General features: G+C 47.7%; 1 protein-coding gene across 1 annotated transcript in view; it reads right to left on the minus strand.

Annotated features, from left to right (window-relative positions):
• The window catches only part of PTPRA (protein tyrosine phosphatase receptor type A), a 119,470-nt gene that overhangs the window by 58,636 nt on the left and 46,037 nt on the right, over positions 1-14,797 (minus strand). The window contains exon 3 of the mRNA XM_041488156.1: positions 3,907-3,978. Within this exon, the coding sequence (XP_041344090.1) occupies positions 3,907-3,918 (12 nt within the window). The 5' untranslated portion in view covers positions 3,919-3,978. The remainder of the gene's footprint in view (positions 1-3,906; positions 3,979-14,797) is intronic.

The following is a 14,797-nucleotide window of genomic DNA, read 5'->3' on the forward strand; positions in this document are numbered from 1 at the left end:
TGCCCAAAATGAAGGATCTGTTTTATTAAAAATGTGAATCAACTCAACCCTCCCAACTGGACCAAATACAATCAGAGCAGGGATGTGTCTGGAGACATCAACATGAAAAAGATTTGCTCCTATAGGTGCAGGCCCACCAGTGTCAGCAGCAGCTGTGCTTAGCTGCAATTAACTAAATTAGCATGGCTTGATCTCAGTGCAGACAAGTCGTTGAGGAAGCCCTCAAACTTAGCAAGCAAACACAACTAAAAACCTAAACTGACTGCAGCTGCAACCCTCCTGAAAGCTGAACCTGTGGTTGCTACACCCTGGCAACGTATTTATGAGGCAACCAGCCCTTTGGTGCAGTTTCCCATCTGTTCAGGCAACAGGTACATCAGTTGCTGGTGTCGGTTTTTCAGGACTGAATTTCAATAAAAATCGCAGTCTCAGAAGGATGTGAGAGCAGTTGATGTCTGTGCGCTGATAGTTATGCTTAATTAACATAAAAATGAGGTTTTCCTAATCACCTGCAAGAGGAAACCTGCTTGCAGAACATGCTACTGGGAAAAAAAAAATAAATTACTCCTCAGGGAGGCAGTTGTCAGAAATAGGGTGGATGTGTTTATTTATACCCAGCAGCTCCAGGTAGGGGCTGCAGGTCCTGACACGCTGCCTGGAGTGGTTTCTGCAAGGAGTTTTCTCCTTCCTGTCCCCGTTCCATGCTCAGCTCCAACCACCCAGTGCTGGAGGTGTGTGCTGGGAATGAGGGTTTGCACTCTGTGCAGCAGTCCCTGCAAATCCCAGGCTGTTTTTTAGGATGCAGCAGGCCAGGTCAGCTCGCCTCAGCAGGATCAAATTTCATGTAGAAGTTTGAAGCTTCACAGGAAAGAGGTGGGGAGAAGTGCCAGTGGGATTTAGGAGCACCACTCACTTGTGATTTATGGTCTCTGGGCAAACTCTGTGTTTCCAAAACATACTCCAAAGATCAGCCTGCACATCAGCAAGTCCCAAAATGTGACAGCAATCTTTAAAGGGTTCAGAAGCACTGCAGCTGGTGGTGGCTTTCACCAAAACTGCAAATCCAAGTGGGGGAAAAACCACTTTGGCCAATCAAAGCAGAATCCACCAGGATGAAGCAGCACAGGGCTGGAATGAGTCCTGACCCACCACCTCCTGTCTCATCTCATGAAGTTTGGTCACAACTGCACGTGCCTGGGGAGAAGATGAAGCTGTGACACTTTTTTGAGGAGTAATCCTTGAGGGAGAGGCTGTGGGACCGTGGTGGAGGGCGCTGGAGGATACCCCTGGAGGGGAGCACCAGCAGCACCCTGGTGATAAATGAACTTTCAAGTTACTGAGAGAACAAACACCAGAGGAAGGAGCCAACCACAATTACTGACTTATCTCTCAGGAAAGACATTTCAGTTATTGTGGGTAGCACCGAAAACAACAGCTCAGGGACGGGCGCTGCTGGAACCGGTGGAGGAAACCACACGTGTTGAGCTCTTCTGCAAATCCACACCGGCGTGGCTCCCACCTCCCCAAAAACTGCTGGCAACGCAGCTGCAGGAGGATATGGACGGTGCAGGGGTTGTGGATGGCTTTGGATGGGCTTTGCTGAAATAAGATCCGTGGTTTTAGCGCTCCCACTCTCAAAACCAGGGCACTCGGCACCGCACTGGTGTCAAGGGAGGGTGCCCTCCACACCCTGATGGTTTCTGCCCTTTGAGCAGCTCTGGCAGTGTTTTGCACACTCAAATACAGCTCCACACAATGCCACGTCTCCATCACACTGAGCACCTTGCTCTGACTGATTTCAACACACACTGGTGCTCTTCCCAACCCAGGAGCTCACAAACTCATGCTCCACCTGCCCCATCGCTCCCACCTGCCCCCGATGCTCTGGGAGCAGAAGTTCCCCCAGTTTTCCCCATCAAAGTCAATTTTTCAGAAAATAAATACATTACACAAAGTAATGTAGGTGAACATCCCAATGTATTTGCCTCAACTTTTTCTACTCTCTACAAAAAGGAAGTAAGAGAATTGCAAGCAAATTTTTTAATGCCACCAGATTTAGTCAAACTTAGTGAGGACACCAGAATTAGCATCAATGTAGAATTCAGAATTACACAAAAAACTTGATTTTGTATGTGAAACCTGAAGTCACCCAAAATTCCAGTAATTCTTTCCTTGTTCTTTCTATTCCTGCAAGACACCATCATTTTAAATATTGGATAATTTGAGTCTGCAGCTTGAAGGTTTCTCCAAAATACCAGCTCTTTTTGGAGACAGACTGATGTCACTGTAGCTCATTTGCTTAATTAGTGATTTTACAGAAAGATCTCTTTAGGAGAAGGGGAAACTTTTCAAATGAAAAGCTCCAAGTGCAGAATCAAGAGATCATCCCCAATGACTGTTTACTGCCTGTTTACTCCCATCTTGTACATAATTTTGGGCCACACTATATCAATCAGCAGCTGTGACTGAGGCCATTACACCTCCTAAATAAAAAGTGAACTCTGAAAGAGGCAAAGCACAACTGAGTTTTTCCTAGCAGGAGGATGTTGCTTTTACAAAATCGTGCTGGGATGAGAAGTCAGCACACAGAATAAACACACAAATCCCCACACTGCTGCACAGCCCTGGAGGAGTTTTCCCCTTATTTCAGCACTTTGGTTTTATCACTGCAGCCTTCCTTCCCCCAAGCACTTGGCTTTTGCTGACCCTGCACCCCGGCACACAAATCCTCCTCCAAAGGGGTGCTGGGGTACCACGGAGCACGGGGAGAGGGCTTGCACAGATGTGCACGTTGCAAGGAACAATAATTCATGCAAATCCCTGCTCCAAGCAAATTCCACAGCAGTGCATCTTATCACAAGCCAAACAAAAAGCAGGAATAGGCTGGAGAACGGTAAAGCCGCCTTCAAAGAATTCGCTCTTGTTGCAGCTTGAATTTCTCCCTCTCCTTCCAACAGCTCTCTGCTGACACCAAAAACCAAGCAGCCATTAAATGAACCCATTAATCAGAAGTGAAAACACAAATTGTGAGAGGAAGCAAAGCCTCTGTAACAGTAGATATTTGGGAGTCTCTGTGGTGACCCTCTTTGCCTCAGGAAGAGGAGGCAGAAACCAGCAGTGCCCACCTCACCCTCCTGATGTTGCCTCCAAGCACAACCACCACGGCAGAAACAACCCACCAAGGAAAGAATTCAGGTATAAAAGCAGCAAGAAACCAGCAGTGCCCACCTCACCCTCCTGATGTTGCCTCCAAGCACAACCACGCAGAAACAATCCAGCAAGGCAAGAATTCAGGTATAAAAGCAGCACCAAAACTACTTATAAATCCATTCAACTCTGTTCACATTTGTATTTCCTTTTCCAAGTTTGTACAACAGTTTACTGCTTTTAAATCAGAGATTTTCCTCTGTTTCATCCATCAAGAACTGAGCACTCTCTTGCCACATTTGGAGGTAGACCAGCTTTCCACAGACACTCAAGATGATGAAAATAAACTAATAAAATATATCTTTAGTTCGAGTTTTCTTCTTTTTTTTTCTGAGATTGCAAGTTAGAACCTGAATTCCAACCCAACCACTGGGTTTCAGCAGAACAAAAAAATCCCTGTGCTGAGTGCTCTCAAATAAGAGTCATGTCCCTTCCAACTCTGCACCAACAGAGACCTTATTATCCTTTGGGGGAGGAAGTCAGATTTTTTCCACTTAGTTACATTCCCAGGTAGTTCTTAAATAAGATTTCCCTTCCATCTGCGTTTAAAGGGACACTTTAGCACAAGTTACTGCTTGGCCATAGAGCCATGGTTGTGTACTGAACCCCAAAATAGAGTGATGGCCACTGGCCAGCACCATTTTATTTCAAGGACAGGACAAATGAGAAGATGCCAAAATTAACAGCACCTCTTCCTACCTTAATTATCATCAGTCAATCGTCCACCTGCATGTCATTAGGAGCCCATAAAGGTTCTTCCAGTGCTGCCCCCTGGAAACAAACAAACAAAAAAAAGCTTTTAGAACCAAAGAGTTAAAATACAGCAACATCTTAGGGAAACAGCATTTTTACTGCTGCCAGCAAGGCAATTTCACTCCATTTTACCAGATGCAAAATGCAATTTTTTATTATTGCTCAAGCTCCGGACACGCTCAAAAAAAAGAAAATAACTTCTAAGTACAGAAAGCAAAATTGGGAGTTTCCAGGGTTAAAAGTGCTTTTGGGAAGAGGTGGCAGGAGGGAATTACAGGGCAGGAGCAGTTACAGATGAGGGGACTTTGTTATTCCCAGCTTGGCCTGACAGATGCACTGCTTTTACTGTTTAGGTAAAAGCAAATAAAGTTTAGGAGGGTCTAGAGCTAGAGGAAATAGATAATTTCTACTGTAGTGAGGGCTCTTCTGAGGGTGTATTTCCCCAGACAGAAGTAGTTTGGGCATTGGAAAAATCAGTTCTGTGTGTTCATTCACTCCCACCCCAAGGAAGGGGACAGAAAGCCACATGGAGGTCACCAGGGTTTCTGGTGGCCACAGACATGTGGGACAGCCACCAGCAACTTCCCCAAGCCCAAACCTCTCTGGATACAGACTCTGGCTGTAGGATCAAGTGTGATCCTATAAGGAACAGGCTGGAGACCTGCAGGGATGTTTGTGATGTTCTCACACTTGCACAGACCACCTCCCTCCCCACCAGGTCTCGGGTCTGGGCTCCTGGCTCCATCAGCACAGCCACACCACAGGGGCTCACGGTTCCCTTGCCATGTCCACACTGCTCCTGCCTGTTCCCCACTTTTACAGGAGCAGCCAAATTGTCTCCCCTCCCTGCATCTCAGCTCCCCTTCCCAAAATATTTTTTATCCACATCAGCTTTAAGGCGGCAGCAGGGCTCCTTGCAGGAATCTGCAGAGCCAACCCCCAACTAATCCCATCTTCTGGGCTGCTGCTATAAAGCACAGAATTAGAGACCTGAGGCACTTGTAGATTTCGAGTTGAATACATTTAAACCAAATTAATTTTTTTTTTTTTTCCTATCGACATCTTTCCTGCCCAGCCTTGGGCAGGATGCGACCCAGCCATCTGCTCTGTCGGTGCCAGGAGCTGTGGAGCTCAGACATAATCCCTGGGTGATCTCCTCATTGTTTTCCATCCTGCTCAAGTGTTGACTCGAGCACTTGTTCAATTAGACAAGCCTCAGCACTGCAATCAGATGGGCACACGGGGCTGATTTTCTGCCTCCACTGAGGAGAAAAAAAATCTGATTTAGTTCTATCTGAGTGTGATAGAACTGGGAGCTTCAAAGCAACGAGACCTGGAGATCACGTCTGCTCTGAAGTCTGCCAGAATTGCTGCTTAACCCAAGCAGACCACCAGCAACTTCCACTGTAAGAGAAGCTGTGAGACAGAGCAGATTAAAAGACATTGGATCTGCCAGGGAGGAGGAGAGCTGGGTTATTTTCCTGATATTTCTTTTTTAGGGGAACTGGAGAACAGCTGAGGCTTTGTTTTGGCTCTGGCTCTAAATGAGTGACCCCAGATGTGCCAGACTCGTTGGTATTCCCACATACCACTTGCATTTTCTTCTTTATGATCCAGCATTTCCCAACACCTCCCAGAGCTGCTGTCCTGGGGCAGAGGGGTGTGAGGGCTACAAGAATTCAGTCCAGCCTTCAGCCTGTCCTGTCCTCCCTATGCAGAGGAGATGAAGCCCTGCCATCCTTTGGTTAGCTCTGTGCATTTAAACAAAGCAGTAAATTTTATTGGACCGAGTCAGGAAGTTGGCATAAGCAAATGTGCTGTCAATATTTTCATGGTCAATTTATTCCTTCATTCACAAGGCTGACAGATTCCAAACACAGCTTTGCATGGTGCTAAGTGCAAGAGAATCACAGAATTATGGGATGGTTTGGGTTGGAAGTGACCTGTGGAGATGATCAAGTCCAGTGTCACTGCCATGGGCAAGGACATCTTCCACTACCCCAGCTTGTTCCAAACCTGTCCAACCTGGCTTTGGACATTTCCAGGGATGGGAAGTCCACAATCTCTCTGGGTAACCTGTGCCAGGGCCTCATCACTCTCACAGCCAAGATTTCTTCCTAATATCCCATCTAAATCTACTCTCCTACAGCTTAAGCTCATTCCCTCCATCACATCACTCCATGCTCTTGTCCAAAGTCTCTCTCCAGCTCTCTTTTAGCCTCTCTAGGTGCTGGAAGGTCTCCCCAAAGCCTCCTCCTCTCCAGCTCCCCTGCTGCTACTCCCACCATCTGAGAGTTCAAAGGGAATCAGCAATGAAGCTGAGTTTTCCCAAAGCTCCTTGCAAGACAAGGGCAGCACCTCCTGCAGGAGGAGTGTACACTGGGAGATAAACTCCAGCAAACGCAAAGGCACAGTGAACACAAGAGAGCTCATAAATGCCGATGGCACGCGTGTGAAGGGGGTGTAGAGCTGGCTGTGCCTTCAGATGGCTGTAAAAAGGGATCAGTGGCAGGAGCAGAGGGGAATTTGGGATGTGTGACCTCGCTCCCGCACTCCCTGTGACAGGTACGGAGCACGGCGAGGCGGGCGCTCGAGAACGAGAGCAGAAACATCTCACGTTGTAAATGCTCACAGGAGTGTCCTACATCCACATCTGTTCTTAGAAATTACTCACTGGCCTCAGAAACCAGTTTCTGTGCAGAGAGGAAGTGTGACTGGCAAGGAGCAAGTGTGGCACAGAGCTGAGTGTCCCACATTTGGCTCCTGCAGCCCCACACAATCCTTTCCACTCCTCTGCCTTTTCCTGACCCCACTGTGCCATGATGTGCCTGCAGTGTAATGCTCTGGCCAGATAATCCTCCCAAAATCTGCATCTGGAGGATCTGGTGCCATCAGAGTGTGGGAAGTCATCCCTGCAACCCACTGACCTCAGGAATACCATAATAATTCATAATTATTATTTGTATACCATTTGTAAGTATTTGGAGGAAAGCAATATAACCTGCTGTTACACCACACCAATGGCAAGGAAGACATGCCAGATATAGGAAGGAACTTTCTACCACAAAAATTCAGTTTTCTAATCCGGGCAGCACTGGGAAATCTAACCCTGACCTGATCCAGGTATTTCTGACAATGGTGTTGCACAAAGTTGATTCAGAAAGAGATTCCAGCTATGAAAAAGACCATTGGACTTAGGGTGAAGTGTCTTCCAGGATGGTTAGAATCATGGAATATCCTGAGCTGGAAGGGACCCATCAGAATCACTGAGTCCAACTCCTAGCCCTGTGCAGAACACCCCAAGGATCCCACCCTGTGCCTGAGAGAGTTGTCCAAAAACTTCTCAAACTCAGACAGGCTTGGTGCTGTGACCAGCTTGTCCTGGTTCTGGCTGGAAGAGAGTTAATTTTTGGGATAGAGTTCATTTTCTTCCCAGTAGCTGGTAACAGTGTTTGGGATTTAGGACAGGAGTATTGCTTAGCTCTGTGCATTTAAACAAAGCAGTAAATTTTATTGGACCGAGTCAGGAAGTTGGCATAAGCAAATGTGCTGTCAATATTTTCATGGTCAATTTATTCCTTCATTCACAAGGCTGACAGATTCCAAGCACAGCTTTGGATGGTGCTAAGTGCAGGAAAATCACAGAATTTCACAGGTGATGGAGACCATGACAGATTAATAGGAACAAGATGATCGTTAAGATCCCTTCCAACCCAAACCAGTTTGTGATTCTATGGAAAAAAATCACCTATTTCTTTTATTAAAATGAGGAATACAAGGTTACAGTCTGAGACGGTTTTTTTTGGAAGAACCCTGCTGAGAAAGTGCTCTGGGAATTCAGATGATGACAGCAGTTTTGTTATTCGGGAATATTAATGGTAAAACATACACAAAAATGGTTACACACAAAAATGCTCAAGATCAGGGGTTGGCAAAGGTGGTCCACAGTTCCAGAGTCCTCCATCCCTTATTAAAATAATTAAAATAACAGGAAGACAGGTATTATTTGTTGGCTAGACAGCCCCAAATCCCAGTGCCTGTTAATCCACCTGAAACCCAAGTGTATCAAGGCAAATGAAAGCTGCCTTTAATCCATGCAAATCTCAGCCCAGGAATCCTTTATTCTCTTACCTCCTGCCATGAGTTTAGCCCTGCCCTGCACCCCATTCATGCTGCCAGAGCAAAACAACACAAAGCTCCATATTTAAGTAATAGAAAGAAGGAATTTTGGACCTTTCCCACATTTTGGGATGGATGCAGCTTTGTGCTTCATTGGCTGGGTGAGACCAAACCCTGTTCCACCTGTGCTTGGTTTAATCATATGTATCGACACACATAAATTAGGGCAATTTGTGCATAAATTAGGCAGCATCATTATGCTAATTGGGCTGGTATGATTGTGCTGAGAGTGTTTGCAATCTGCCACAGTCCTCTGGGACAGCGCTGCGAGGGAGCTGCTGCCTCTGAAAAGGCTGGAGCTCCTCTGGGAGATCCTGCTGGGGCAGGCACAGCCCCACAGCAACCCAAAACAAGAGGAGAAGGGTGAGGGGAGCTGCTGTGATCTGCTTCCTCTGGAATGCTGGTTTCTGTTCTCTGGTTCCTGATATCACACCTAAACTCCCCCTGATGCACGAAACAGGTGGAGTTATAGGTGGCTGCAGAGAGAGGCTGCTGGAAAAACAACCCCCCGAGGTGTGTGTAAACCAAATAAAGAGCAGGAGACCCAAACCCCTTGCACTTTGCTGTATCAATTTTATGTGAAGAACAAGTCACCCTCACAAAAACCAGAGCCACTCCATTGTACCTCTTCCAATTCCACCTGAATTGCAACAGAGGTAGGAATGGTTGCTGGATCAGGGAGGTATCATAAGAATAACCTGATGATCCCTGTCCTAAAAGAAAAAAAAACAAAAACCTAAATATTTCCAACTGAATGAGCAAGGATAAGGGAGGAACAAATAAACTGCAAAGTGACTGTTTTTGCTGCTGGAATTGTAGAATATCCAGAGCTGGGGAGGAACCAAAAGCATCATTGAGTCCAACCCCTGCCCCTGCACAGGACACCCCAAGAATCACAGCAGAGACTTGGTTAAATCATTAAATCACACACACAGGTAAGTCCACCTGGAGTAGATAACTATGAAGGGATTTTTATTAAGACCTTCAGGGGCTTCTACCAAAACATGGATTTTTTTTAGCTATCCCACAGATGTCCTGCAGCCTGCAGGGCTGTGGTTGGTGTCCCTGTCCAGAGGATGGCTCAGCTCCAGCTCCAGGGGCTGGTGCTGCACCACATCTCCCTCCTCCTTATGGATACCAGGGGATGCTCCCAAAGTCATCCAGTTTTCCTTCTAAAACTGGTCACTAATTTACCAAATGGGACCACTATGCTGAAAAATCCTCCCTGTGGGACTTGAGTTCTCTCCCTTCAGAGGGAATTCGAGGTTGGTTTATTCTCCAGGATCCAGCCAGGAGTTTTTCCTCTGACAGACGTGCTGGCACTTTGCCTGGCTAAAAAACATACAGCAGAAGAGCAGCAAGCACTAAGCTACTACTACTAGAAGTGTTAAAAAAATCAGCTTTGAGCAAACCATCTGGTAACACTCAGTGTGCCACAGGTGAGAGCAAACACAATACGCTCTGTACAGCACCAAAAAATCATCACTGCTCAGAGAATAAGGGTGTGAAACACCAAACCAGCCCAGGGGAAACCTGGAACAAGATGCCCAGAGAAGCTGTGGCTGCCCCTGGATCCCTGGAAGTGCCCAAGGCCAGGCTGGACAGGGTTTGGAACAGCCTGGGACAGTGGAAGGTGTCCCTGCCCATGGCAGGAGTGGAACTGAATGGTTTTCAATAAAGGTGGAAGGATGAAACACTCAAAGGGCAGAGGCACATGGGAACTGGGAGATGCTTCCTAACCAGCTGGAGCAGGGAGCAGAACTGAGCTGTTTCAGCTGCAGGGACAAAGGAATTAGTGAGATACAAAGGGAAAAAAACTCTGTAGCCTGCTTCCTTCTGCTCTTCTGCTGCTCCCCTTGAGCATGAGCAGCTGGATGATGGCTTTCCTCCCCATGTTTAAGCAGAACCTTCTCTAAGCAGTTTAGCAGTGAAAGCAAACTCATTTCTCCCTCCCTATGATGGAATATGGACACTGGCATGGGCCAACATCAGCATCCTAACACCCAGTAATTCCCAAGCCTCTCTGAACACCCACCATCTTATCAAAACAAGAGCTTAAAAACCTCTTCTCTGCACTCTTTGGTGATAATTAGTTTTAGTCTGTCGCCAGCAGATCAGTTTAGGATTGCAACTAAGCCAAAGGGATATGAAAAGGTTTTGTGCAAAGCCTCTCCACACCAAATCAAGTTCAAAAAAGGGAAAGACAAAACACGAGCTGGCTGCACCAGCAGCTCCAACAGTTTCTGCTGCTCAGAAGGGAACACAGCGAGATTTAATAAACAAGCTCAATAAAGTTATTCTTCCCTGTTTTATTTCCCCTTAAAGCATCAGCCCAATTTGGTTTTGTTTCCATCACAAACAGCTCCTTTAATCGTTCCTGACGGGAGCCCCGGCGTGCGAAGCCTCCCCCAGCCCCTGCCAGCTCCCAGTTAATGGAGCTGCTCTGCCTCACCACAGCAATTCCTGTAATTCAAGTCTGGCAAACAATTCCTAGGCTGAAAATGGGACAGCATCCAGTCGTTATCTCCTTTCTTGTAGAAAAGAACTTAAAAAAAAATCCAGTATTATTTACTCTACCTGCCTGTTTGCCGTGCTGGCAGTGCCACCACGCAGGTGTGACAGCAACAAACGCCGGCAGCTCTCGCAGTTTTGCCTGTTGATGTCTCTCCTTTCATCCCAGCAAACAGCCTGTCACAGCTAAAGGAGCAGCTGAGAGCAAGGAAAGCATCCAGCTCTCTCCTGACAGCTGAACAAGCCAGCAGTTTTCAGGAGGAAAAGCTTTCCTGTGCTTCTAAACCACGGCAACTCCTTCCAGAGGTGATCTTAAAAGTCTTTTCCAACCTTCATGATTCTGTAATTCTTATATTCTGTAATTCTAATCTAATTAATTTTGGTTCTGATCCTTCCATGTAGCCTTACTGGTGTTTCTAACCTCACTCATCTGTACCAATCCACCCTAGGATTTCCATCTCCAAAAAAAAAGTATTAAAGACCAAAAAACCCATCAGTTTTCTTGCAGACACATTAATTATGGACCAATCCCACGCCGGTGCAGACACCAGCCCCTGGCCAAGCTCAGGAACTGTGCACAAATGGAGGTGAAAGGCTTTTGTTTGAATGGTTTTGCTCCCCAGGACACACCTGATAAGAGCCTGCAGCAAGGCCACACCCTGAGATAAACCCGGCGGGCTGAGTCTCCCAAAGGCAGCTCCGCATCCCGGGCAAGGGCTGGGAAACAAACACCCAAAGAAAACACTCTGTGTGTAACAGGACCATTTCCCTTGGCAAACCTCTCTGCTTTCCTTCCCTCGCCCTCTCTGTGTGCACAGAGAAACCGTTCCCTGGCATTTTCCAGCTGCAGTCCAGGTCTGCTCCCGTGGGTGGGATGCAGGGCTGGTGGCTGATCCCAGAGCAGAGCAGGAGCACCCCAAGATCTCCTGGTGCCTGTAAAATATAGACTTGCTGGTTTTTAGATTGGAATGTGCAAAGAGACAGGGCAAAGCTGTTTGAAAAGAGGCAACCTTTACAAATGGAAGTGATGCAGCTGGGAAGGAAAGAAATCCCAGGATGCAGAAGTGGACACTGGCTTTAAGAACCAGACCCTGGGAAGCCAGTGGATGCACAACTGTACATGAGAGTCAAACACTGGCATACAGAATCATGGAATGATTTGGGTTGGAAGGGACTTTAAAGATCATCCAGTTCCACCCCTTGCCATGGGCAGGGACACCTCCCACTCTCCCAGTTTGCTCCAAGCCCTGCCCAGCCTGGCCCTGGACACGTCCAGGGATCCAGGGGCAGCCACAGCTTCCCTGGGCACCCTGTGCCATGGCCTCAGCACCCTCAGAGTAAAGTACTTTTCCCCAATATCCAGTCTAAACCTACTCTCTGTCAGTGTAAAGATCATTCCCCCTGTGCTGTCACTCCAGGCCCTTGCCCAAAGTCCCTTTCCAGCTCTCCTGGAGCCTCTTTAGGCACTGGAAGGTGCTGGAAGATCTCCCCTGAGCCTTCACTTCAATGGGCTGACCAAGCCCAGCTCTCCCAGCCTGTTTCCACAAGAACCCTGGGCCATATGGATGTAAAGAGATACACAAACAAGCTGTGACCCTACCTGAGCACACCTTGGGAGGGCACCTTGGTCTTCCTGAGCTCTCACTGGGGCCACCGGAGCTGCCCAACGTATCCCACACAGGGCAACGTGCAGCCCAGTCACTGAGGTCTCATTTCTAAGCAAAACATTTGCAACCTTTCTATTCCTCTTCCTCTTTTGACTTCCTTAATGAATAAACAAAAGTATGAAGGGGGGAAAAAAACCCACTCGCACCACCAGTTGTCCTCTGCACAGCCTGGGTTTGCTGGGAGCAGCTGGGAAGGGGGAATGGACACCAGGCTTTGAGCAGTGCACTGGGGGCAGAACCTCACAAAATGCTTCAAGGGCAACTCCTGCTGATGGCTCAGGCCTGGTTTCGTTTTTGGGAAGGTGTCTTAATCTGACCCACTCTGAACAGAGCAGGTGGGACACACACACACCAGGAGTTTGGAAGAGGCTGTTCTGTGTCCTGTGCATTTTGGGAGTGAATGAATGCAGTGGAACAGGGTGCCCAGAGAAGCTGTGGCTGCCCCTGGATCCCTGGAAGTGTCCAAGGCCAGGCTGGACAGGGCTTTGGAGCAACCTGAGGTAGTGGGAAGTGTCTTCAAGGTCCTGCCAACCCAAATCATTCCAGGATTTTATGATGTGTGCTTCCCCTAAAAGTTCTGGGAAATAAATCCCATATCCCATCACGCTTTTTGCTTGCCAAACGTCAAATTCCAGAATTTCCTGTCTGACCAAGGGACATATGGGTTGTCCCTAACCCACATCCCACCTGTATTGCCACTCCCTGCTCTGCTCACCAGTGCAAATCACTGCGATGGAAACATCCCTGTTCCTGCAGGGAGAGGTTTCACTTGGGTTTTCCTGCCCATCATTCCACCAGATCCGAACCCACAGCCTGCCAAGCCTCAGGCAGAGATTTATCCACTTGAAAGCAAGCAGGATCTGGTTTTAAGGCAGATCCACATAATGAAGGGGTCAAGTGGTGGTTCTGGCTGGGATTTTTGTGTGTGAAGGAGTTGGGACAGGGAGTGACCATTCAGGAAGCAATCCAAGGATCAAGCTCCAGCAAGTTATAGCACTGGACAGCAACAGGATATTCTTCATTCCTCCCACAGATGGATTTCTGAGCTGTGGATTTAAATACAACATTGTTGTAGCTAGGATATTGTGCTCTCTCCTTCAGGACACGAGATCAGAGCTGCAGCAGCTGAAAAAGCAACAGCTCCTTTCTGCCTGCCATTGACACCTGGGTTCCTCAGAACCCTTTTTGGTGTCCCCTTTCCGAGGGTGAGGTGTCTGCACCTCCAGATCTGTTATCAGTGCTGATCAGGACACCCCGTTACACACCTACACGCCCCTGCTCACCCCAACCCCATCCTGCTCCAGCTGAACCTCAAACAAACCCTCAGCAGATGATGATAGTGCAGGGTAAGGCTTTTAACAAAGCTAAACATGAGCAAAAAAAACCCCAAAAAAACCAAACCAGAGCAGCAGAGACCAAATGAAAATAGGTTTCACTTCTGCCACTGTCACTGCACCACTTCAGTGTGTTCATGAAAGAGCTTCATCTCCAGACCTGACCATCAGGCTCTAAATTCATTGTCCAAGTAAAGTTTGTGAATAAATCCACTCAACTTTACAGAATCATAGAATTATTCAGGTTGGAAAAGGCCTCTAAGAACATCAATTCCCCCAGCACTGCAAGGCCACCACTAAACCATGTCCCCAAGTGCCACATCCACACGGCTTTTAAATTTTTCCATGGATGGAGACTCCACCACTGCCCTGGGCAGCTGTGCCAGGGCTGAACAACCCTTTCCATGAAGAACTTTTCCCAATATCCAACCTAAACTTGGACACAACTCCCCCTCACATGAGAGGGGTGTCCCTGTGGTAACTCCAAAGAGGGAAGGGATGGACACTCTGCAGGACCAGGCTCTTCCCTGCTGTGGATTGCTCAGCACTTTGCACCAAACAATCATGTTGCCTCTGTTGTAGCTTTTAGGCTGGATGAAATTCAGAGTTTTGACAATCCCCCTGCCCCACAAAAACCACTGAAGTCTGTGGGGACCCTGCAGACATAAGGATCAGGAGAATTGGGACACAAACCCACATGTGGAAGCACTGAGGGTGTTTTTACAATCCAAAGGGGCTACAGGGCAAATTCCTGGAGCTGCAGCCCTGGAGGAGCCACCTTCTGGTCTACTCCACCCAGATTCCCAAAACCAGCAAGAGATCCAGGACTTGATTTTTTTCCTGTTTTTGATGATTTTTTGAGGGGGGATACAGAGGACAGCAGGACTAAACCTGCAGGGCTCATCACACGGGCAGCAGGATCCTTCCAACTCTGCACGGGGAATCCTACCACGGGAATTCTGTAACCTTTGGACATCCTGGAGGTGGAAAGTGGAGCCAAAAGTCATGGACGAGACCTCCTCATGGATGGAAAAGCTCTGACAGAGCTGTGGTGGCAGGTGCTGTGTGCAGCTGTGGAGCTTCCCTTTAATCCATCACGGTGATCTCCTGCAGGCTTCAGGCCACCAGAGGTCTTGGTTCCCTTTG

Source organism: Pyrgilauda ruficollis, unplaced genomic scaffold (genome assembly GCF_017590135.1).
Source record: "Pyrgilauda ruficollis isolate IOZ18807 unplaced genomic scaffold, ASM1759013v1 scaffold88, whole genome shotgun sequence".
Classification (NCBI taxonomy): Eukaryota; Metazoa; Chordata; class Aves; order Passeriformes; family Passeridae; genus Pyrgilauda; species Pyrgilauda ruficollis.